Below are 25,892 nucleotides of genomic sequence, written 5' to 3'. Positions count from 1 at the left end.
TAATATAACTTTGACTACAGAGCATTCAGAAAGTATTCAGACCCCTTCCCCTTCTCCACATTATGTTACGTTACAGCCTTATTTTAAAATTGATTAAATAATTATTTTTTTCAATCTACACACTACACTATAATGACAAAGTGAAAACAGGATTTTAGAAATGTTTGCAAATGTATAACACATTTAAAAAATACCTTATTTACATAAGTAATCAGGCCCTTTGTTATGAGACTCGAAATTGAGCTCAGTTGCACCCTGTTTCCATTGATCCTCGAGATGTTTCTACAACTCGATTGGAGTCCACCTGTGGTAAATTCAATTGAATGGACATGATTTGGAAAGGCACACACCTGTCTATAAGGTCCCACAGTTGACAGTGCATGTCAGAGCAAAAACCAAGCCATGAGGTTGAAGGAATTGTGTCGAGGCACAGATCTGGGGAAAGGTACCAAAAAATGTCTGCAGCACTGTGAAGGTCCACAAGAACACAGTGACCCCCATCATACTTAAATTGAAATAGTTTAGAACCACCGAGACTCTTCTTCTTGGTCGCCCGGCAAAACTGAGCAATCGGAGGAGAAGGGCCTTGGTCAGGGAGGTGACCAAGAGTCGGATGGTCACTCTAACAGAGCTCTAGAGTTCCTCTGTGGAGATGGGAGTACCTTCCAGAAGGACAACCTTCTCTGCAGCACTCCACCAATCAGGTCTTTAGGGTACAGTGGACAGAAGCCACTTCTCAGTAAAATGCACATGACAGCCCGCTTGGAGTTAACCAAAAGGCACCTAAAGGACTCTGACCACGAGAAACAAGATTATCTGGTCTGATGAAACCAAGATTGAACTCTTTGTCCTGAATGCCAAGTGTCACGTCTGGAGGAAACCTGGCACCCTCCCTACGGCAAAGCATGGTGGTGGCAGCATCATGCTGTGGAGAAGTTTTTCAGTGGCAGGGACTGGGAGACTAGTCTGGATCGAGGGAAAGCTGAATGGAGCAAAGTACAGAGAGGACCTTGATGAAAACCGTCTCCAGAGCGCTCAGGACCTCAGACTGAGGGTGAAGGTTCAGCTTCCAACAGGACAATGACTCTAAGCACACAGCCAAGACAACGCAGGAGTGGCTATGGGACCAGTCTCTGAATGTCCTTGAGTGGCCCTGCCAGAGCCCGGACTTGAACCCGATCGATCTCTGAAGAGACTTGAAAATAGCTGTGCAGTGACGCTCCCCATCCAACCTGACAGAGCTTGAGAGGATCTGGAGAGAAGAATGGGAGAAACTCTCCAAATACAGGTGTGCCAAGCTTGTAGCGTCATACCCAAGAAGACTCGAGGCTATTATCACTGCCATAGGTGCTTCAATAAAGTACTGAGTGATGGTCTGAACACTTATGTAAATGTCATATTTCAGTTTTATTCATTATTTTTTTTGCAACATTTTCTAAAAACCTGTTTTTTCTATTTAATCCATTGTAGACTATTTAATCCATTGTAGAATAAGGCTGTAAAGTAACAGAATGTGATAAAAGTCAAAGGGTCTGAATACTTTCCGAATGCACTATTTAAAGTAAATGCTTTGCTTTAAATAGTAAAGTAAAACTGGTTCAACTTCTTCCACTTTAAGGAGCTAAAGCAAGCCCCAGAACTTTAATTAATGTAAAGTTACCATCTAGTTAGTCATTTCTTTATACAGTTTTGTAATTTATATTTAAAAAAAAATATATATATATATATATATATATATATACAGTGCTTTGCGAAAGTATTCGGCCCCCTTGAACTTTGCGGCCTTTTGCCACATTTCAGGCTTCAAACATAAAGATTTAAAACTGTATTTTTTTGTGAAGAATCAACAACAAGTGGGACACAATCATGAAGTGGAACGACATTTATTGGATATTTCAAACTTTTTTAACAAATCAAAAACTGAAAAATTGGGCGTGCAAAATTATTCACCCCCCTTAAGTTAATACTTTGTAGCGCCACCTTTTCCTGCGATTACAGCTGTAAGTCGCTTGGGGTATGTCTCTATTAGTTTTGCACATCGAGAGTCTGACATTTTTTCCCATTCCTCCTTGCAAAACAGCTCGAGCTCAGTGAGGTTGGATGGAGAGCATTTGTGAACAGCAGTTTTCAGTTCTTTCCACAGATTCTCGATTGGATTCAGGTCTGGACTTTGACTTGGCCATTCTAACACCTGGATATGTTTATTTTTGAACCATTCCATTGTAGATTTTGCTTTATGTTTTGGATCATTGTCTTGTTGGAAGACAAATCTCCGTCCCAGTCTCAGGTCTTTTGCAGACTCCATCAGGTTCTTCCAGAATGGTCCTGTATTTGGCTCCATCCATCTTTCCATCAATTTTAACCATCTTCCCTGTCCCTGCTGAAGAAAAGCAGGCCCAAACCATGATGCTGCCACCACCATGTTTGACAGTGGGGATGGTGTGTTCAGCTGTGTTGCTTTTACGCCAAACATAACGTTTTGCATTGTTGCCAAAAAGTTCAAATTTGGTTTCATCTGACCAGAGCACCTTCTTCCAAATGTTTGGTGTGTCTCCCAGGTGGCTTGTGGCAAACTTTAAACTACACTTTTTATGGATATCTTTAAGAAATGGCTTTCTTGCCACTCTTCCATAAAGGCCAGATTTGTGCAATATACGACTGATTGTTGTCCTATGGACAGAGTCTCCCACCTCAGCTGTAGATCTCTGCAGTTCATCCAGAGTGATCATGGGCCTCTTGGCTGCATCTCTGATCAGTCTTCTCCTTGTATGAGCTGAAAGTTTAGAGGGACGGCCAGGTCTTGGTAGATTTGCAGTGGTCTGATACTCCTTCCATTTCAATATTATCGCTTGCACAGTGCTCCTTGGGATGTTTAAAGCTTGGGAAATATTTTTGTATCCAAATCCGGCTTTAAACTTCTTCACAACAGTATCTCGGACCTGCCTGGTGTGTTCCTTGTTCTTCATGATGCTCTCTGCACTTTTAACGGACCTCTGAGACTATCACAGTGCAGGTGCATTTATACGGAGACTTGATTACACACAGGTGGATTGTATTTATCATCATTAGTCATTTAGGTCAACATTGGATCATTCAGAGATCCTCACTGAACTTCTGGAGAGAGTTTGCTGCACTGAAAGTAAAGGGGCTGAATAATTTTGCACGCCCAATTTTTCAGTTTTTGAATTGTTAAAAAAGTTTGAAATATCCAATAAATGTTGTTCCACTTCATGATTGTGTCCCACTTGTTGTTGATTCTTCACAAAAAAATACAGTTTTATATCTTTATGTTTGAAGCCTGAAATGTGGCAAAAGGTCGCAAAGTTCAAGGGGGCTGAATACTTTCGCAAGGCACTGTATATATATATATATATATATATATATATATATATATATTCAGATTTTTAGCCGTTTCACATCCGTTACACGTCCAATTCAGATTTTTATTTCTACTGTTACATTGTTCAGAATTAGAATGCATTCTCAGTGCGGTGCTTCAATTAGTTTGGAGACTACTAACCCTTAGCTTTCTCTCTTGATTGACTCATTTTTAACTGAAGGAATACATTTATTCCTTTTAAATTCAAGTTGTATGCTGAGTCTGTATTTTTTTACTTTAACTTATTAGTAAAATTGTTGAAGGACAACCTGTGCTTGTTATATTTGTAATCACTTAATTGAAAGGCAAATTATATTTTTTTAACAATTTGATTCCTTTTAATAGCAGCAACAATATGATACAGCAGCAGGTGGCAATGTTGGAAGTTTGAACTAAGGTAAATCGTGTGTGTGTGTGTGTGTGTGTGTGTGTGTGTGTGTGTGTAACCAACCTTTATTTTGAAAAGCAAACTTTTTTTATTTTGAAGAACGATCCAGGAAGTAGCAGAACAAAAACAACTACAATTGTGTTCAATGCTCTATGGTGTGAACTGTGTAGTCTGAAGACGTTGACTTTACACTGCAATGCAAATTGCTATAACATAAGTGTTTAACATAAACATAGTGCTAAGGACATGTCCGATACTGTCGCATTTCATGCTCAGCTAGCCTCCATCGTCGAGGTATTGGCGAATGCAGCCGTTGCCGAAATCTGCAAACTTGTTGATGACGGCCATGCTGCTTTACGTTTGGAAATTTCCCATAGCCAGAAAGAAATTGAGAACTTGCGGAGGAAGCTGGTTTTGACAAAATGTCAGACTTCTCGACGGAGCGCAGAGAGATTTGGAGCCCTGCGACGCACAGTTCACAGGCACGTGGACACAAATCATGTTGCCCGGGGAAGAGGGAGCTTTGTAGTGAAGTCGACAGGCAGACTTGGATATTGTAGGTTTCTTACCTTATTTAAACACTTTCAAAAAAATGGTTGGTAATGTAGAATCTATAACGTTTATGAGGGTTTCTCTTGTTTGGTGCAGTGAAGAATCGTTTTGACGACATTGAAGAGGGCAACTTCATGCAGGATGTCACTACCTGGAAAGACGCTGGACGCACAGCGACAGACCATAATGGGGGCATCCAGGTCAGTTGTCATAGACATGGTCAAATGTATTATTGTTTAATCATATTTCAAGTGCTGTTGTGGATATGTTGTTAATTAAAGGTTTCTGATGAATACAAAACACAGATGGCAGATATGCAAGAGGAAACTTGTGTCAAAATGGAGAACCTTGACACCAGTACAATAGAAGGTATTTGTTGTTGTTGAAACTAATCCAACCCTATGCAATTTACATGTTAAGTAAAGCTGTCCATGTTTATTTCAGTATTTTATTAACTTCTTGGTCATAACTCATAACTAATAAATAAGGCAAAGAAGAATCAGCCTCCGCTACAGGAAGCTGATGCTGTGCTTTACTTTTCCTCATTTCAGAGATTGTCCAACCAGTCAGTGAGAGCAGTGAGAAGATCATTGTAGCAGAACCAGGTTCTTCATCATCTACTGAAACCACAGACCATCTGGACCAGCAGGGCAACAGACACAGAGCTCCAGACACCTCACTCAATATAGAACCTGAAAACCAGACGTTCCAGCATCCAGCGTCACAATACAGCAGAGCAAGACAGGACCATCAGGTTGCTGAGGGTGTGACCTGGGAAACTGACCATCAACCCATCGAATACTGCCTGTCCCAATGGACAGAGAACCAAGAGACTGACAACCCAACTGTGAATGCTCCTCACAATGCAGGGCCAGACTCCAAGAGGCTGTCTGGACATCCAGAGAGGAGAGGGGTGCCTGGTAACTCTGGGGTCTGCATGTCTGCTTCAGGCTCTCTGGACTGGCTGCCTGATGTGGTGATGGTGGACTCGGTTCCCATTAAAGTGGAGGCAGATATGAGTTCAGAATGGAGCATAACTGGCCAAGAGGTGACATCTGGAGAGGTTTGTTCAGACAGCAGGCAGCTTGTGGACAACAGAGGAAGAGGGGGAATGGAGTTTGGACAGACATGTCCCCCTGACACTCAACATGTAGAGCAAGGGAGAACTGTAGGACCAAGGTCCAAGTTTCCAGATATCAATGGACTGTCCAACCGAAACAGCTTTTCATCCCCAAGGGTTACTCTCCACCAGGTTCCCCAAAGAGGGAAGCCAGCACCCTTCCCGAATTTCAACAGAGGCTCCACTTCTTCATCGAAAGGCATAGAAAAGCAGCAACAACAGCTGACGTCTCACTCCAGCAAGAGATATCTCCGGTGCAGCCTCTGCGGAAAGCCATTCCCCCAGGCGTACCTAAGCAGGCACATGCGGGTCCATACGGGGGAGAAACCGTACGGCTGCAGCCACTGCACCAAGCGCTTCTCCCACAGCCACCAGTTGAAGAGGCATGAGAGGGTCCACACCGGAGAGAAACCGTTTCAATGTGTCTACTGTGGGAAGTGCTTCACCCAGTCCTGTCACATGAAGAAGCACCTCCTCGTCCACACTGGCGGCAGGCCACAGGACGTTGTGCTGCCCTAAGTGTTCCTGGCTATAGTTCAGACTAGATACAGATCTAGGATCAGCTTCCTCTCCCACAATCCTAACCTTGACCATTAGTGGATTTTTTGTATTCTTTAAACTGACCCAACATCAGCATCTAAGGGCAACTTCACACTACTCCTCCCAGTGTAATGATAGGCAGGGCCTGGAGTTTTTCCTCACCACGTGACCAGGCCAGGGAAAAACTCCTGGCCCTAGTTGTAAATGGAATGTCTCAACACTACTGTGGTTTATATATGAATACTGGGTCCATGTGTTTTTCACTTTGAATGGTTTCCTCATTGAACGCTTCCCTCTGTGTGTAGTGGTCGTGTTTTCAGGTCAACTGGCTTGATGCTTGGTCCAGCGTGGATTGATCATGTATAAGTTATTACAGGTGAAGATTTTAAACGTATTTTAGTCAGTTAGCAGACGCTCTTATCCATAGCGACTTACAATGGCATTTAGGGTTAAGTGCTGTGCTCAAGGGCACGTTGACAGATTTTTCAGCTTGTCGGCTAGGTGATTCCAACCTGCGACCTTTCAGTTATTGGCTCAACACTCTTAACCGCTTGGCTACATCCTTATGAATTTGTATTTGTGCAGTGGGGAACCAAAGTACAATAATTAAGACTACATTTCCATTAACCTGTCAATAAGACAGATTCCCTATCAGACTGATAGACTGTAACGATGTAGATAGATTTCATATCATTGTGAACAGAGTTCCGGAAGCACTGGACAGGTGCCTGGGCGAGCAAGGCCTGTTGGTGGTTGAGAGTTTGTTGCTCGTCTCTGTTCGTACTTGGACGCAGGGATGAGGAGGAGGAAGGCGCAGGGTTCCCAGACGCCAGAACACTCCTTGCCCTGGAAACTAACCTGGCGACCCAGCAGTTACAAGGAGAGAGAGAGTGCTGACTGGAATGGTAAGCTGTCAATGTTTGTCGTTGATACAGGGTTTAACATGGTTGGATTTGTAGAGTTCAGTAAAGCCGTATTGATCCCCCTCTACCCTTCCCATCACATTCTGCCTAGGAAAACACTTTTCTATTTACAGTTGCTGAGATATTTAGTCCCAGAATTAGAATCCATAGAATGGTCCTTTGGAGGAAGGATTTTGGGATATATTTGACATATGTATCCTAAAGCGTAATTAATTGAAGTTTGAATATTTGTGACATTTTGGCCTGACCCAGTACTACTTTGTAAGACTCCACGCTTCAGTTGTAGGTGCTACAAAGCAACATTTAGTGTCATATACAACTTTACCACTTGCTCTGTATTTTGGTTAGTATTTTGATTGCAATAACACATTTCTTCCATTAATTTATGAATATTTATAAATGAATATTAAAAGTATATGTTTTTTTTTTTTATTAGGCTTTAAACATATATTTTTTTAAGAACATTGTCAAACATAATGTACAATTCAATTCAAAGTTCTGCTAGCTTTAAAGTTATGGCTTCTTTTACAGAAATACTTTGGCATAGTTAACAATGTAACCAATCACAGCCCTCCTTTTAAGTGTCATTGCACATCCTGCAAATAAACAGCAGAGGTGACTATTTTGAATCCATTTTCACATTCACTCTGTTGGTAATGCTTAAAAATGTGTTTATTACTCTAAAAGTAGCAGAGATTCCACTCTGTATCTTTGATATGCCCATAGTGTATTATGTCCAATAATATATTGAAAAATTTGCCAAATCAAAAGTGGGATCTTTTCACTTTATGTTGATATTTTTCTATATTTCGAAATGTATGTAAGAAATGTTATTGAAATCAAAATACATATGACAGAGCGAGCAATTTAGCTTCATATGACACCATGTATTGGCATGTAGCACCTACAGATGAAACAATATGGAGTCTTACAGGAGTCCTGGGTAATGTCAAATTCAAACTATAGTTAGTTATTTCTAAATCATGCTTTAAGACACTGTTAAATATATATATATATATCTCCTCAGTAAAAAAAGAAACGTCCTCTCACTGTCAACTGCTTTTTCAGCAATCTTAGCATGTTTAAATATTTGTATGAACATAAGATTCAACAACTGAGACATAAACTGAACAAGTTCCACAGACATGTGACTAACAGAAATGGAATAATGTGTCCCTGAACAAAGGGGGGTCAAAATCAAAAGCAACCGTCAGTATCTGGTGTGGCCACCAGCTGCACTAACTACTGCAGTGCATCTCCTCCTCATGGACTGCACCCAATTTGCTAGTTCGTGCTGTGAGATGTTACCCACTCTTCCACCAAGTTCCTGGACAATTCTGGGAGGGAATGGCCCTAGCCCTCACCCTCCGATCCAACAGGTCCCAGACGTGCTCAATGGGATTGAGATCTGGGCTCTTCGCTGGCCATGGCAGAACACTGACATTCGTGTCTTGCAGGAAATCATGCACAGGGTCATGTCAGGGGTCATGTCAGGATGAGCCTGCAGGAAGGGTACCACATGAGGGAGGAGGATGTCTTCCCTGTAACGCACAGCGTTGAGATTGCCTGCAATGACAACAAGCTCAGTCCGATGATGCTGTGACACACCGCCCCAGACCCTCCACCTCCAAATCGATCCTGCTCCAGAGTACAGGCCTCGGTGTAACGCTCATTCCTTCAACGATAAATGCGAATTTCGAACATCACCCCATGTCAGACAAAACCTTGACTCATCAGTGAAGAGCACTTTTTGCCAGTCCTGTCTGGTCCAGCGACGATGGGTTTGTGCCCATAGGCAACGTTGTTGCCGGTGATGTCTGGTGAGGACCTGCCTTACAACAGGCCTACAAGCCCTCAGTCCAGCCTCTCTCAGCCTATTGCGAACAGTCTGAGCACTGATGGAGGGATTGTGCGTTCCTGGTGTAACTCGGGCAGTTGTTGTTGCCATCCTGTACCTGTCCCGCAGGTGTGATGTTCGGATGTACCGATCCTGTGCAGGTGTTGTTACACGTGATCTACCACTGCGAGGACGATCAGCTGTCCGCCCTGTAGCGCTGTCTTAGGCGTCTCAGAGTACGGACATTGCAATTTATTACCCTGGCCACATCTGCAGTCCTCATGCCTCCTTGCTGCAATGCTTAAGGCACGTTCACGCAGTTGAGCAGGGACCCTGGATATCTTTCTTTTGGTGTTTTTCAGAGTAAGTAGAAAGGCCTCTAGTGTCCTAAGTTTAAATAACTGTGACCTTAATTGCCTACCGTCTGTAAGCTGGTAGTGTCTTAACGACCGTTCCACAGTTATTATTCCACAGTTCATTAATTGTTTATGGTTCATTGAACAAGCATGGGAAATTATGTTTAAACCCTTTACAATGAAGATCTATGAAGTTATTTGGATTTTTACTAATTATCTTTGAAAGACAGGGTCCTGAAAAAGGGATGTTTATTTTATTGCTGAGTTATTTATATATCTCAATAAACAATCCTGTGGTGTGTGGAGGGGAAGTGAGGCAACTGGAACCTGTCTCTGGTCTGCCGAACCTTCAATACAATGCTGACAAATTACGTTTTCAGGAAGTACTCCACAGGGAAGGTTAGTATTGATAATTCCTTAAATCTGAAAAAGCCTATGGGAAACATGCACTTTTTTTATTCATTCATTCAATATCATGGAGTGCTCTGAGGACACTTTCATGAACCATGATTCCCCCCAAAATCTTTCCAGATAAAGGAACGTCTTGAATCTCATTCTGTGATTGGTTGTTACAGTCTTGCAAACATCATTGTATGTCAACACTGTGTGCAAACACCTCAAAAAGGGTCTGTGTCCCATAGACCTAAGATTCTTTACTTGTGCATTCATATTCCATGTATTCCATTCTGGTTTGTCTGACAATCTTTTGTCCTGTTATGTGTTTCTTTTCCAGAGATCTGATCCTGAACCCAAGTAGTTACTGAAAGGAGAAGCCAGTACATTGTGGTTACAGGTCACTGTGAAGGACAACATGTTATTTAGGTGTTTAGCTCTGACTCAAGACTATCAGAAATCCCTTTGGCTATTTATATACAGTACCAGTCAAAAGTTTGGACACACCTACTCATTCCCAAGTGGGCTCCAGAGTGACGCAGCGGTCTTAGGCACTGTGTCTCAGTGCTAGAGGTGTCACTACAGACTCTGGTTGGATTCCAGGCTGTGTCACAACCGGCCGTGATTGGGAGTCCCATAGGGCTGCTCACAATTGGCCCAGCGTATTCTGGGCAAGGGTTTGGCCGGAGTAGGCTGTCATTGTAAATAAGACTTTGTTTTTAACTGACTTGCCTAGTTAAATAAAGGTTAAAAAAAATACTTTGAAAGTTTCTTCAAGTGCAGTCGCAAAAACCATCAAGCGCTATGATGAAACTGGCTCTCATGAGGACCGCCACAGGAAAGGAAGACCTAGAGTTACCTCTGCTGCAGAGGATAAGTTCATTAGAGTTAACTGCACCTCAGATTGCAGCCCAGAATAAATGCTTCAGAGTTCGAAACATCTCAACATCAACTGTTCAGAGGAGACAGAATCAGGCCTTCATGGTCGAATTGCTGAAAAGAAGACACTACTAAAAGACACCAATGAGAAGAAGAGACTTGCTTGGGCCAAGAAACACGAGCAATGGACATTAGATTGGGGGGAAAGTCTGCTTTGCTCTGATGAGTCCAAATGTGAGATTTTTTTGTGAGATGCAGAGTAGGTAAACGGATGATCGCCGCATGTGTGGTTCCCACTGTGAAGCATGGAGAAGGAAGTGTGATGGTCTGGGGGTGCTTTGCTGGTGACACTGTGATTTATTTAGAATTCAAGGCACACTTAACCAGCATGGCTACCACAGCATTCTGCAGCGATACCCAACACACCTCCAGGCTGTGTGAAGGCTATTTGATGAAGAAGGATAGTGATTGAGTGCTGCATCAGATGACCTGGCCTCCACAACCCAATTGAGATGGTTTGGGATGAGTTGGACCTCAGAGTGAAGGAAAAGCAGCCAACAAGTACCCAGCATATGTGGGAACTCCTCAAGAAGCTGGTTAAGAGAATGCCGAAGAGTGTGCAAAGCTGCCAAAGCAAAGGGTGGCTACTTTTAAGAATGTAAAATCTAAAATATATATTTTTTTGTTTAACACTTTTTTGGTTACTACATGATTCCATATGTGTTATTTCATAGTTTTGATGTCTTCACTATTATTCTACAATGTAGAAAATAGTAATACAAAAATAACGAAAACCCCTGGAATGAGTAGATGGGTCCAAACTATTGACTGGTACTGTATTGTGTATTACATTTAAAATATATATTTTTCTACTGTTACATTGTTTAGAATTAGAGTGCATTCTCATTGTGTGCTTCAGTTAGCCCATAGCCTATTCTTTGATTTACTAAGTTTTAACCGCCGGGAACTTATTCGTTTTAGGTTGTATGCCTATTCTGTTTTTTGTGTAGAACTAAATAGTAAAATAATCATTTTTGGAGGACAAAGTGTGTGTTTGATTAAATTCACTACTTCAATGAAAGTCAAAGAAGGCTGATTTTAAAAAATCGAATAATATTCCTTTCAGTAGCAGCTACAATATGATACAGCAACCGGTAGCAATGTTGGAACTAACATAAGTCGTGTGTAATCAACCTTTAATTTGAAATACGATCCAGGAAGTAGGTGACATCTTGTTTCCGGAACAAGAAGAGTTGTGTGAAGAAGCGTACAGTTTATGTTGTAAACAGTTAAGTCTTAAGACGTTGACTGAACAATGCAAATTATTATAACATAAGCGTTTAACATAGAGCCAATGAGATGTCCGATACTGTAGCCTTTCATGCTCAGCTAGCCTCCATCATTGAGGTTTTGGCAAATGCAGCCGTTGCCGAAATCTGCAAACTTGTAGATGACGGCCATGCTGCCTTACGGTTGGAAATTTCCCATAGCCAGAAAGAAATCGACAACCTGCGGAGGAAGCTGCTTTTGACAAAATTCCAGAATTCTCGACGGAACGCAGATAAATTGGGAGTCCTGCGACGCACAGTTCACAGACGCGTGGACACCGATACTTTTACCCGGGCAAGGGCAAGAGAGAGCTTCGTAGAAAAGCCAACAGACAGACTTGGATATTGTAGGTTTTAAACTTATTTCAAAACGTTAACATTAATGGGTCATGTGAAATATATGACGTTTGAGCGTTGTTCTTTTCTGGTGCAGTGCAGAATTGTTTTGCCGACAGTGAAGGGAGCAACTTTACGCAGAATGTAGCCAACTGGAGAGACTCCGGACGCACAGCAACAGACCGGGATTGGGGTATGCAGGTCAGTTGTCATAGACATGGTCAAATGTATTTTATTTTCCCATATTTCTAATGGCGTTGGGAATATTTTTATAATAAAATGTTCCTGATGACTACAAAACACAGATGGCAGATATGCAGGAGGCACCTCTTATCAAAATGGAGAACCATGGCACCAGCAGAACAGAAGGTATTTTTGTTAAACTTATTTAATCTATGCACTTTACACTTTGTTGCTTGACCAATCCTTCAATGTTTATTGCAGTATTTGATTAACTTCTTAGTCATAACCCATAGCTAATAAGGCAAAGAAGAATCAGTCTCCACTACAGGAAGCTGATGCTGTGCTTTACTTTTCCCCATTTCAGAGATTGTCCAACCAGTCAGTGAGAGCAGTGTGAAGATCATTGTAGCAGAACCAGGTTCTTCATCATCTACTGAACCCACAGACCTTCTGGACCAGCAGGGCAACAGACACAGAGCTCCAGACACCTCACTCAATATAGAACCTGAAAACCAGACGTTCCAGCATCCAGCGTCACAATACAGCAGAGCAAGACAGGACCATCAGGTTGCTGAGGGGGTGACCTGGGAAACTGACCATCAACCCATAGAATACAGCCTGTCCCAATGGACAGAGAACCAAGAGACTGACAGCCCAACTGTGAATGCTCCTCACAATGCAGGGCCAGACTCCAAGAGGCTGTCTGGACATCCAGAGAGGAGAGGGGCGCCAGGTAACTCAGGGGTCAGCATGTCTGCTTCAGGCTCTCTGGACTGGCTGCCTGATGTGGTGATGGTGGACTCAGTTCCCATTAAAGTGGAGGCAGATATGAGTTCAGAATGGAGCATAACTGGCCAAGAGGTGACATCTGGAGAGGTCTGTTCAGAAAGCAGACAGCTTGTGGACAACAGAGGAAGAGGGGGAATGGAGTCTGGACAGACAACATGTCCCCCTGACACTCAACATGCAGAGCAAGGGACAACTGTAGGATCAAGGTCCAAGATGTCAGATTTCAATGGACTGTCCACCCGAAACAGATTTTCATCCCCAAGGGTTACTCTCCACCAGGTTCCCCAAAGAGGGAAGCCAGCCCACTTCCCAAATTTCAACAGAGGCTCCACTTCTTCATCGAAAGGCATAGAAAAGCAGCCACAACAGCTGACGTCTCACTCGCCCAAGAGGCAGCTCCGGTGCAGCCTCTGTGGAAAGCCCTTCCACCAGCCGGCGCACCTGCGGAGTCATATGCGGGTCCATACGGGTGAGAAACCGTACGGCTGCAGCCACTGCACCAAGCGCTTCTCCCACAGCCACCAGCTGAAGATGCATGAGAGGGTGCACACCGGAGAGAAACCGTTTCAATGTGTCTACTGCGGGAAGTCCTTCACCCAGTCCGGCAACATGAAGAAGCACCTCCTCGTCCACACTGGTGGCAGGCCACAGGATATTGGGCTGCCCTGAGTGTTCCAGGGTGAAGTGTCCCCTTGGTAGAGATCTAGGATCAGCTTCCTCTCCCACAATCTTAGCCTTTACCATTAGTAGAAAGAAATGCTAAACTGACCCAACATCAGTGTCTAGGGGCAATTTAACACTACTCTACCAGGCGTTATGAAATGCAGGGCCAGTAGTTTTTCCTCAGAATGTGACCAGACTGGGGGAAAACTCCTGGTCCTAGTTGTAAGGGCTCCACACTCGTGGGTTTTCATATGAGAACGGAGTCGATGTGTTTTTAACAGTTTGATTGGTTTCCACATTAAACAGTTCCGGTGTGTAGTGGTAGTGTTTTCAGTGTACTGGCTTGATGCTTGGTCCAGAGTGGATAGATAATGTATAAGTTATGAAGAAGACTCGATCCCGAGCTAGCCTGATGACTCTCACTAAATCATTCAGCTGCTCTGTCGTTCACGACATACTTTAGTCTGAGACTGCTATCATTGAAGTTGTTTGTGGTGATAAGGGGCACTATGGGTGTTGTACAAAATAAATTCATCAGTAATTGCATCGTCTATAACCAATTAAAAGTGTCCATGCCAATGACGAATTTTAGAACCATAGCTTTAATCACGCGTTTTCTGACTCTGGCCCAACCCAATCGGGTTCTGGACCAATCAGATGGCCCAAAATGTGCTCGCATTCAGTGAAAGGTCGGTGAGGTACTCCGATCTGGACTCATTGCTCTCAAGAACCTGACATCCGAGGGAGTGGTGTAGGGTTTGGCCAGAGCAAAGAGTCTTGATAGCCATAAAAATCCTGAGCCCCAGTAGTATCTGAAAGTAGAATCCAGTACATTGTGGTTACAGCTTCCTGTGAATGACGACATAAACCATTATATTCTTGCTGTATGATTGCTGCACTGCATACACCCCTATTACCAATGTGATTATTAGTGCGGTTTGCGAAGCGTGAGACCCCACTTTAAATTTGTCATACTTTATATTATTATTATTTGGAAGGCTACTCCTCTAACACCGTTTAAGCTAGAAACGTCATTCAAACTGTAAACGTGCAGAGCGGTCAGGACCAATGTGCTTGCACACAACTTTTTATAGCTTTTGTACTTTTTAAACTACTAAGCTTTTTGTCCCTTATTTACTTCCATAGTTTTTATTCAACATTGTAAAGGTCCTTTTGTAACATCAACTTCCAGACTTCCAACATCCATTCACGGTGAATAATGCAACTTTTGACACAAATCGGCAACTTTGACCACTTTTCCAGCACTTTAAATAAAACCCTAGTGGGTATGACATTGAGGTCTACTTCTCTGATATTCAAATCTGGAATCGGAACATAATTATCTACTACCAATCAAAAGTTACAGCGGTTTGTCTGAGTTTAGAGTGACGAAATGCAGCTAACTGAAGTCAGCTAACAGCTCTCATGTCTCTTCGTTGAGATGCCCAAACGAAGCCGTTGCCATGGATACCAATGCATTTCAATGGCAAGAAAGTGCCATGTTCTAGAATGGTAAAACATATATAATAATCTACATTTACAGTATCTCCTCATTTAAATTATCAACTCCAAACCAACATTGATATGTTCAGACGGGCCCTACTTAGATTGCTTGTCAAAAGATTTGATACTATATATACACATACAATTGGTAGAAATGAACATGGGGTTTGAATGAGAACCATAGGAATACAGAGGTAGCTATTCAAAATGGTCTTGCTACATGACCAACTTTAAAACATGAAGGCTATCCTAACTTCACTCGTTAAAATCTTTATCAACTACAGATTTGCATAAAATAACTGCACCGTTCAACCTAGGGACACCAAACCAGCTTTCACATGTTCAGGCTATTCTAAATTCAAAATATTGAACTGGTATCAACTACAAATATATAAATTAGCACATCAATCAAAAGCTACAGCTCTTTGTCGGAGTTTAGTGACCAAAAGTAGCTAACTAACGTCAGCTCTCATGTCTCATCATTGAGCCGCCTATGGAGACAATTCTATAGATACTCAGGCAGAGGAGCGCATGGTGCAGCGCAGGAAGCAAGGGACAGACCGAGATCAGCTATTGATACTAACAAAAAGTTACTGTGTTGAGCAATCGGGCGCTGGTAGGGCCTGAACGTCACCGGCATGGGTAGGGCTCGGCCTAAAATGTAATGTATTTCTGCTTTTCTTTTCATTCAAACTTCTAAACACTTTCCCAATAGGTTAGACAGAAACTTAGTGTATGATGTCGTCCTCTACGTCACTGCTATTCAAGCTGAAATGGTGATCACTGTTAGCCTAAATAGTTTCTTTATTAGATACAACTACAGCTAGCTTTCAGTAGGTCTACATACAAACCTATTATACATAGTTCAACTACCACTAAAATACTTTTAAAGATCTGTCAACACTAGATGTGTCATTTCCCTCCCCAAATAATAGCCTAAATGTTTCTAATTCCTTTTGAGTTTCTCCCTTCCACCACAACAGCAAGTCTTCATATTCAGAAAGGAAAAAAGTTGCAGATCCATGATATATTTTCTCTCGCTTCAACAAGACTGCATTATACAACAGATCACAACCAGAAACAAGCATGTTAGCAAAGCTTGAATGAATGACTGGATATGCAGCAGGGAAAACGGCAGGGCATCTGGCTAAAGATGCACGGCATATTGCCAACAAGACAAGTCCAACATAATATTTGAGTTTCTGACTTTGAACAGCAGACTTGTGAGTTTCCTACAATTCGTTGTACTGTTTGATCATTATATCATCATTCAACAAAAATCGAACTTGATTTACACTGAATGTTTTACAAAAGTAAATCATGCATTTATTTATCTGAAACCCGAGCATGGATGATTGAGTTGCTTTGCTTTCCTTCGAGTGTTGTCCACATGATCCAGCCTTTTGTTACCATTGTCTGACAGAAGATAGCTCTGCTTTCTTCTTCCAGTTTTCACTCAACTACTGTAGTTTAGACATTTTTGTGATCTAACTGCCCCACAATCCAAAGAAATCAGGTTTAAATAGTAGTCTATCAAAGTAATCAGACCACTGTGTTTTACTACATTTGAATTGATTGTACTATTTGCTTTAAATAGTAAAGTGAAACTTTAAAAAAAAATACTTTAAAAGCTAAAGCAAGCCCCACAACATTACTTCATGTGAAGTTACCATCTAGTTAAGTGTTTTTTGTATTTAGTGTCATTTATTGTGAAATCAAATCTCCTAAATGTTATTTACACTGAAAAAAAAATATATGAATGCAACAATTTATCGTGACATATATCGTGTGTGTAACCATCATTTTATTTTGAAAAACCAACCCTTATTCTAAAAAAAGATCCAGGAAGTAGCGTAACAAACGAGATGTGTGTGAAGTATACGCTATATGGTGTGAGCTGTGTCGTCTCATGACGTTGACTGAATACCCAAATGCAAATTACTTTAACATAAGTGTTTAACATAAAGGACATGTACGATACCGTCGCCTTTCATGCTCAGTTAGCCTCCATCATTGAGGTTTTGGCAAATGCAGCCGTTGCCGAAATCTGCAAACTTGTAGATGACGGCCATGCTGCCTTACGTTTGGAAATTTCCCATAGCCAGAAAGAAATCGATAACCTGCGGAGGAAGCTGCTTTTGACAAAATTCCAGAATTCTCGACGAAGCGCAGAAAGATTTGGACCCCTGCGACGCACAGTTCACAGGCGCGTTGACAGCGGTCATATTGTTCGGGGAAGAGGGAGCTTCGTAGGAAAGTCAACAGGTAGAGATGGATATTGTTTGTTTTTTTAACCTTATTTAAACACGTTAAAATAATTGGTAATGTATAACATATAACGTTTATGAAGGGTTCTCTTTTCTGGTGCAGTGGAAAATCGTCTTGACGACAGCGATGGAGGCAACTTTATGCAGGATGTCACCAACTGGAGAGACGCAGGACTCACAGGGATAGACCAGGATGGGGGCATGCAGGTCAGTTGACATAGACACAGTAAAATTGATAATTTATGTTTGCATATTTCAAGTGGTGGTGGGATTTTTATTTTACCAGGTAAATTGACTGAACACATTTTCATTCACAGCAAGGACCTGGGGAATAGTTACAGGGGAGAGGAGGGGGAATGAATGAACCACTTGTAAACTGGGGATGATTAGGTGGCCATGATGGTATGAGGGCCAGATTGGGAATTTAGCCAGGACCCCTACTCTACGATAAGTGCCATGGGATCTTTAGTGACCAAAGAGAGACATGACACCTGTTTAACGGCCCATCCGAAAATGTGTTGGGTGGCGGAATGTCCCTAATCATTTTCTTCTCATATTTAAAATGTTGGGATATTTTTCTAATAAAATGTTCCTGATGTATACAAAACACAGACGGCAGAAATGCAAGAGGCACCTCTTATCAAAATGGAGAACTTTCACACCAGCAGAACAGAAGGTATTTTATTAAATCTATCCAATTTACACTTTGTTGAGTAAAGCCTTTATTGCAGTATTTGATAAACTTCTTAGTCATAAGCCATAACTAATAAATAAGGCAAAGAAGAATCCGTCTTCACTACAGGAAGCTGATGCTGTGCTTTACGTTGACCCATTTCAGAGATTGTCCAACCAGTCAGTGAGAGCAGTGAGAAGATTGTGCCAGAACCCGGTTCTTCATCCTCTGCTGAACCCACAGACCTTCTGGACCAGCAGGGCAACAGACACAGAGCTCCAGACACCTCACTCAATATAGAACCTGAAAACCAGACGTTCCAGCATCCAGCGTCACAATACAACAGAGCAAGACAGGACCATCAGGTTGCTGAGAATGTGACCTGGGAAACTGACCATCAACCCATAGAATACAGCCTGTCCCAATGGACAGAGAACCAAGAGACTGACAACCCAACTGTGAATGCTCCTCACAATTTAGGGCCAGACTCCAAAAGGCTGTCTGAACATCCAGAGAGGAGAGGGGTGCCTGGTAACTCTGGGGTCTACATGTCTGCTTTGGGCTCTCTGGACTGGCTGCCTGATGTGGTGCTGGTGGACTCAGTTCCCATTAAAGTGGAGGCAGATATGAGTTCAGAATGGAGCATAACTGGCCAAGAGTTGACATCTGGAGACATCTGTTCAGAAAGCAGACAGCTTGTGGACAACAGAGGAAGAGGGGGAATGGAGTCTGGACAGACAAAGTGTCCCCCTGACACTCAACATGCAGAGCAAGGGACAACTGTAGGATCAAGGTCCAAGATGCCGGATTTCAATGGACTGTCCACCAAAAACAGCTTTTCATCCCCAAGGGTTACTCTCCACCAGGTTCCCCAAAGAAGGAAGCCAGCACCCTTCCTGAATTTCAGAGGCTCCACTTCTTCATTGAAAGTAATAGAAAAGCAGCCACAACAGCTGACGTCTCACTCCACCCAGAGGCAACTCCGGTGCAGCCTCTGCGGAAAGCTCTTCCACCAGCCGGCGAACCTGCGGAGTCACATGCGGGTCCATACAGGTGAGAAACCGTACGGCTGCAGCCACTGCACCAAGCGCTTCTCCCACAGCCACCAGCTGAAGATGCATGAGAGGGTGCACACCGGAGAGAAACCGTTTCAATGTGTCTACTGTGGGAAGTGCTTCACCCAGTCTGGCCACATGAAGAAGCATCTCCTTGTCCACACTGGTGGCAGGCCACAGGACGTTGGGCTGCCCTGAGGGGAGTTTTTCTACACCACGTGACCAGACCAGGGAAAAACTGGTCTTCCCCCATAGTTCCTCTTCCACCCTAGTTGTAAGGGGAATGGTGCCACACTACTGGGGTTTTCATATGAACACTGGGTCCATGTGTTTTTAACAGTTTGCATAGATACCACATTGAACGCTTCCCTCTGTGTGTAGTGGTTGTGTTTTCAGTTCAGCTGGCTTGATACTTGGTCCAGAGTGAACTGATAATGTATATTATTAAAGGTGAAGATTTTAAACATCACATTTTAGTCAGTTAGCAGACACTCTTATCCATAGCAACTTACAAGTGCAATAAGAGTTAAGTACATTGCTCAAGGCACATCAACAGATTTTTCAGCTTGGTTGGCTTCGCAATTCCAACCTGTGACTTTTCGGTTACTGACTCAAAGCTCTTAACTGCTAGGCTACCTACTGCTAGGCTACATCCTTATGAATTTGTTACCAATAGTATTCATATCAAACAGCAGTTACGAGTTCAGGAAGCACTGGACAGGTGCCTAGGCGAGCGAGGTCTGTTGGTGGTCGAGAGCACGTTTTTGTTTTTACTTGGAAGAACAGAGCCGGGGAGGAGGAGGGAGGCGCAGGGTTCCCAGATGCCAGAACACTCCTGGGTCTGGAAAAGGACCTGGCGACCCAGCAGTTGCAAGGAGAGAGAGTGCTGACTGGAATGGTAAGCTGTCAATGTTTGTGATACAGGGTTTAACATGGTTGGATTTGTAGAGTTCAGTAAAGCCGTCTTGATCCCCCTCTACCCTTCCCATCACATTCTGCCTAGGAAAAAACTTTTCTATTCTACAGTTGCAATGAGATTTTGAGTCCCAGAATTAGAATGAATAGAATTAGAACCCATTCAATTCAATCAGAATTCTCTCTGGTTTATTCCTTTCCATTCTGACTGTTTTGAGCAGGCTAGACAGGTTAGGATGTGCACCAGCATTGTAGACCCAAGCTACTCACTCGCCTCTCATTTATTCCCAGAATCCCCACAGTTATCATGGTCTGGGGAAACTTCATCTCCTGGAGGTAAGTACAGCTCCTGTAGATTTATCTCACATAGAAAATCACTTTCCTGCTTTCATAATATCAGCATTTGAAACCGCTCACTTTGTTTTGGATTCTCCATACATGATTCTACTGAAAATAACGTTTAGATGACCATTCATTTAATACATATACTTATATAAGGATGATTCCTCACAAAACTAGAACATTAAATGCAATCCGTAGAATGTTCCTTTGGAGGAAGGATTGTTGGGATATATTTGACATTTAACTTAAAGCATAATTGAAAAGTATTTAATTAAAGTTGGAATATTTGTTGCTATGTTGTTGCCTTAGGTCTCTCTTTATGTTGTCTCTTGTCGCAATGTTTTTTCTTATATTTCTGTGTTCTATATATTTAACAATTTTTAATCCCAGCCCACGTCCCCGCACGAGGTCTTTTGCCTTACCGTCATTGTGAATAAGAATTTGTTCTTAACTGACCTGCCTAGTTAAATAAAATAAATACAAAAAATTGTGACATTTTGGCCTTACCAGGCCTCCTTTAAGAGTAAATATTTCAGTTGTAGGTGCTACAAAGCAACATTTGGTGTCATATTCAACTTTACTGCTTGCTCTGTTATATGAGTAGTATTTTGATTGCAATAACACATTTTTTACACGCTTCAGCACTCGGCGGTCCTGTTCTGTGAGCTTGTGGGGCCTACCACTTCACAGCCGTTGTTGCTCCTAGATGGTTTCCACTTTGCAATAACTGCACTTAAGAGTTGAGCAGGGCAGATATGTGATGAACTGACTTGTTGGAAAGGTGCCATTCTATGATGGTGCCACATTGAAAGTCACTGAGCCCTTCAGTAAGGCCATTCTTTTGCAACTGTGTCTATGGAGATTGCAGATTGTATACAAGGGTGTGGCTGAAATAGCCAAATCCAATCATTTGAAGGGGTGACCACATACCTTTGTGTGTATATATAGTGCATTATTTCCCATGTTTATAGCCAATAGGCTATAAAGGCCAGGGGCAGTTGTGTAATTCAAATAAAACCAGAGAGGAAGAGGCGAATTTGTAAGACAAGAAGACATTGCAAGATGCAGATTACCAAAACAGAGCACGCTTCTGCCTTCTGCTTCTCTCGTTCACGCTGGCCTGCCTGTCTCTTCGCTAATGATGCTAGTTAGTGTGTGTTCAGTCTTTGGTCTGTTGCGTGTAGAATATCCTAGCCAATTCATGGCACCGATTTCTACAGTCAGTCTTGCTGGTACGAGGTAGTCTACTCGAACTTTTTGTCTCATATGAAATTTTAGTAGACTTCCGGTAGCCTGCATCGATTACGCTTTTCAGACATAATGGAATGTGACCCCTTCAAATCCCGTCGGCTACTGCATGTTTGTTTCTCTGTCTGTTAGGGTAGGTATTACACTATGGTTTTTAAAATACCGACACGAAACCTTATCTGGTGATATGAATGGATATTTTATTTGTCTGTAAAGGAATGCCATTATGCCGCTTCTGAAGCAGGACTAAGATCCATCACTATGCAACCAGAACTATCAATCAAATAATTGCTGCCTGCGCGCAGTCCACTCTCCTAAAAAACTGACTAACGTTTGTTAAATACCGTAATTTACCGAGACATGTTGTAGAAATAAAACGCATCTAGCTACCATACCATAAAAAATAAATCAGCGATGTTTATTGTTGTCTGGGGAAAAAATACAGTACATTTTACACCGGAGCAGAATTATACTGGCTGAAAAGGTACACAGACCTGATGCGGCACTTTTTTTTATAGTCTGAAAAGTTATCAATTGGAACTATCTGTAGCTGCGTTCTACGTCTGTAAAGGGTGGCTGTATATATAACTTAATTTGCTGGCCCTGGCGGTCATACATAGTTAATAGGACCATTATTCTGCATTGTAAATGAACGTGTTATTTTATATATTTTTTTCTTATCGTTTTAACGGAAAAACTATATAAAAATGGCCGTTTAAACATTGAGCAAAATTGTCCAGTTGTCACATCCCTAATTCAAAGTATACTATTTTTTTTATTGGGCTTATTTTTTACAATTATTGTCAAACGTACTTTACAGGAAAATCAAAGTTGTGGTAGTTTTACATTTATGTCCCATTTTATACAGATAAATTGGCAATGTAACCAATCACAGCCCTCCTTTTACGTCTATCATTGCACATCCTGCAAATCACTAGCAGAGGGCGACCATTTTGAATCCAATTTCACATTCACGCTCTTGGAAATGCTTAAAAATGTCATCATAAAAGCAGCAGAGATCCCACTCTGGATCTTTGGTATGCACCGACAAATGACATAATATGGAGTCTTGCAGGAGTCCTGGGTAAGCAAAATATCACAAATATTCCAACAATAACTATTTTTTAAGATGCATGTCAAATATGTCAACAATACTTCCTCCAAAGAACCCTTCTATGGATTAAATTGAGTGAAAATCCCCTAAATAATAATTTTGTGAGGAATCGCCCATAAATGTTTGACATGTAGCCTACCTAGTGACTACCTATCCTCTTTTTATATATTTATATATAAAACACAACTGCTTTAGGGACCAATGACAAACACTTAATCGATATAGGCAACTAAAACACTGAAAGCATTGAATTGATTCACTTGCTTGCAGCTTCTGGAGTCACTGGTGTGGATCCTCGGAATGTGTTGCGTGTGGATAGGAAGACAGGCTCCTGGAACCTGTCTCTGGACTGCAGAACCTTACTACACACCATCTTGACAAATAAAACAAATCAGGACATTCTCCACAGGGAAGGTTTGTAACCACGATGACATACAGTGCCTTCGGAAGGTATTCAGACCCCTATAGACTTTTTCTACATTTTGTTAGGTTACAACCTTATTCTAAAGTGGATTAAATATAAAAATGTCCTCAGCAATCTACACACAATATCTTATAATAACAAAGCAAAAAAACAGGTTTTTACAAATGTTTGCGTATTTAATCAAAATAAATAACAAGTATTCAGACCCTTTGCTATGAGACCCGAAATTGAGCTCAGGGCCATCTTGTTTCCATTGATCATCCTTGATGTTTCTACTACTTAATTGGAGTTCACCTGTGGTAAATTCAATTGATTGGACATGATTTGGAAAGGCACACACCTGTCTATTTATAGGCCCCACAGTTGACAGTGCATGTCAGAGCAAAAACCAAGCCATGAGGTTATAGGAATTGTCCGTAGATCTCAGAGACAGGATTGTGTCGAGGCACAGATCTGGGGAAGGGTACCAAAACATTTCTGCAGCATTGAAGGTCCCCAAGAACACAGTGGCCTCGATCATTCTTAAACGGAAGAAGTTTGGAACCACCAAGACTCTTCCTAGAGCAGGCGCCCGGCCAAACCAAATTGCCAGGTCGCAATTGTAAATGAGAACTTGTTCTCAACTTGCCTACCTGGTTAAATAAAGGTGTGAAGAAAAAAAAAACTGCGCAATCATGGGAGATGACCAAGAACCCAATGGTCACTCTGACAGAGCTCTACAGTTCCTCTGTGGAGATGGGAGAACCTCCCAGAAGGACAACAATCTCTGCAGTACTCCACCAGTCAGGCCTTTATGGTAGAGTGGCCAGATCGAAGCTACTCCTCAGTAAAAGGCGCATGACAGTGCGCTTGGAGTTTGCCAAAAGGCACCTAAAGTCACTCAGACCATGAGAAACAAGATTCTCTGGTCTGATGAAACCAAGATTGAACTCTTTGGCCTGAATGCCAAGTGTCACATTTGGAGGAAACCTGGCACCATCACTACAGTGAAGCATTTTGGTGGCAGCATCATGCTGTGAGGATGTTTTTCAGCAGCAGAGACAGGGAAACTAGTCAGGATCGAGGCAAAGATGAATGGAGGGAGCAAAGTACAGAGCGGTCCTTGATAAACTGTCTCCAGAGTCCTCAGGACCTCAGACTGAGGGCGAAGGTTCACCTTCCAACCGGACAATGACCGTAAGCACACAGCCAAGACAACGCAGGAGTGGCTTCAGGATACATCTCAATGTCCTTGAGTGGCCCAGCCAGAGCCCGTTCTTGAACCCAATCGAACATCTCTGAAGAGGCCTGAAATCAGCTGAGTAGCCACGCTCCTCATCCAACCTGACAGCGCTTGAGAGGATTTGCAGAGAAGAATGGGAGAAACTCCCCAAATACAGGTGTGCCAAGCTTCTAATGTCATACCCAAGAAGACTCGAGGATGTGGTGAAGGTGCTTCAATCAAGTGCTGAGTAAAGGGTCTGAACAGTTTACATTTTTATAAATTAGAAACATTTCTAAAAACCTGTTTTGGTTTTGTCATTATGGGGTATTGTGTGTAGATTGAGGGGGGGTGAATAATCAATATTTGAATAAGGCTGTAACCTAACAAAGTGGAAAAAAGTCAAGGCAATTGTTTTTCATTTATTCAGAATTTCATGAACCATGTGTTTCCCCCAAAATCTTACAAATATCATTGTATGTCAAGACTGCACACAGACACCTCAGTGTCTGTGTCCCATAGACCTAAGATTCTTTACTTGTGCATTCATATTCCATGTATTCCATTCTGGTTTGTGTCTGATAATCTATTCTGTTCTGTGTTTCCTGAACCCCAGTCGTTACTGAAAGGAGGAGAAGCCAGTACATTGTGGTTACAGGTTACTGTGAAGGACAACATGAACCATTATATGCTCACCACATGCTTGCTGCGCTACCTACACCCATATTACCAATGTTGTTATTATTACAAATGTTTATTTTTATTTACAATTGTAATTTATTGTAAAAACAAAAGGCAATGTTTAGCTATTACCCAGGACAATAAGAAATCCCATTGGCTATTTAGCCATTCTATAGCCAGATATTTAAATATTTATACTGTTACATTGGTCAGCGTTAGAATGCATTCTGAGTGTGGTGCTTCGGTTAGTTTTCAGACTACTAACCCTTAGCCTACTATTCAATTGATTTACTTTAAATTGAAGGAATGTATTTATTCCCTTTAAATTCAGGTTGTATGCTGATTCTGTATTTTTCTACGTGAACCAAATAGTAAAATAATCATATTTGGAGGACAAAGTGTTTGTTTTAATTAACTTCATTGAAAGTCAAAAGGCTGATTTTTGTAACATTTGATTCCTTTCAGTCGCTACAATATGATACAGCAGCAGGTAGCAATGTTGGAACTAACATAAGTTGCGTGTAACCAATCTTTATTTTGAAATCTCACCTTTATTTTGAAAAACGATCCACTAAGTAGAAGACATTTTTTTGTTTCCGGAACAAAAATAAACAAAAAAGAGAACCTGCGAGAAGCTAGCCACAATAAGGACTAGCCACAATAGTGGAATTTACGGGTTGTCTTCAAAATAAAAGCTCCCATTTGACTGACTTGAAACTGATACAAATGGATTCCTTGGGTGCGTATGTAAATTCACTCTGGCTATCTACTCTGATTTCAGAGCACTCTCGTTCGAGTATGCC

At 42.0% G+C, this 25,892-nt stretch overlaps 3 protein-coding genes across 5 annotated transcripts; all 3 read left to right on the top strand.

Annotated features, from left to right (window-relative positions):
• The first annotated feature begins 3,858 nt into the window (after positions 1-3,858).
• Positions 3,859-11,413, top strand: LOC139419098 (uncharacterized). Its single transcript, XM_071169029.1, has 5 exons — positions 3,859-4,323; positions 4,416-4,519; positions 4,625-4,688; positions 4,871-6,884; positions 9,829-11,413. Exons 1-4 carry the CDS (start codon positions 4,014-4,016, stop codon positions 5,956-5,958), a joined length of 1,566 nt encoding a protein of 521 aa, XP_071025130.1. The 5' UTR covers positions 3,859-4,013; the 3' UTR covers positions 5,959-6,884; positions 9,829-11,413.
• LOC139419097 (B-cell CLL/lymphoma 6 member B protein-like) lies at positions 9,828-16,509 on the top strand. Of its 2 annotated transcripts, none has more exons than XM_071169028.1 (4): positions 9,828-9,917; positions 12,129-12,232; positions 12,337-12,400; positions 12,579-16,509. In XM_071169028.1, exons 2-4 carry the CDS (start codon positions 12,227-12,229, stop codon positions 13,670-13,672), a joined length of 1,164 nt encoding a protein of 387 aa, XP_071025129.1. In that variant the 5' UTR covers positions 9,828-9,917; positions 12,129-12,226; the 3' UTR covers positions 13,673-16,509. The 2 variants fall into 2 exon arrangements, with proteins under 2 accessions (XP_071025129.1, XP_071025128.1); XM_071169027.1 differs by lacking the exon at positions 9,828-9,917 and adding an exon at positions 11,583-12,042.
• A 518-nt stretch (positions 16,510-17,027) lies between these two features.
• Positions 17,028-25,487, top strand: LOC139419094 (zinc finger and SCAN domain-containing protein 5B-like). Of its 2 annotated transcripts, XM_071169023.1 has the most exons (7): positions 17,028-17,434; positions 17,540-17,643; positions 18,049-18,112; positions 18,275-20,062; positions 20,371-20,415; positions 21,064-21,248; positions 25,025-25,487. In XM_071169023.1, exons 1-4 carry the CDS (start codon positions 17,140-17,142, stop codon positions 19,360-19,362), a joined length of 1,551 nt encoding a protein of 516 aa, XP_071025124.1. In that variant the 5' UTR covers positions 17,028-17,139; the 3' UTR covers positions 19,363-20,062; positions 20,371-20,415; positions 21,064-21,248; positions 25,025-25,487. The 2 variants fall into 2 exon arrangements, with proteins under 2 accessions (XP_071025124.1, XP_071025123.1); XM_071169022.1 differs by lacking the exons at positions 20,371-20,415; positions 21,064-21,248 and adding an exon at positions 23,054-23,197 and having other exon boundaries at positions 17,055-17,434.
• Positions 25,488-25,892: the final 405 nt, after the last annotated feature.

Source organism: Oncorhynchus clarkii, chromosome 10 (genome assembly GCF_045791955.1).
Source record: "Oncorhynchus clarkii lewisi isolate Uvic-CL-2024 chromosome 10, UVic_Ocla_1.0, whole genome shotgun sequence".
NCBI classification, from domain to species: domain Eukaryota; kingdom Metazoa; phylum Chordata; class Actinopteri; order Salmoniformes; family Salmonidae; genus Oncorhynchus; species Oncorhynchus clarkii.
The sequence above is the reverse complement of the archived record's forward strand: the minus strand, read 5'-3'. Positions and strand labels throughout refer to the sequence as shown.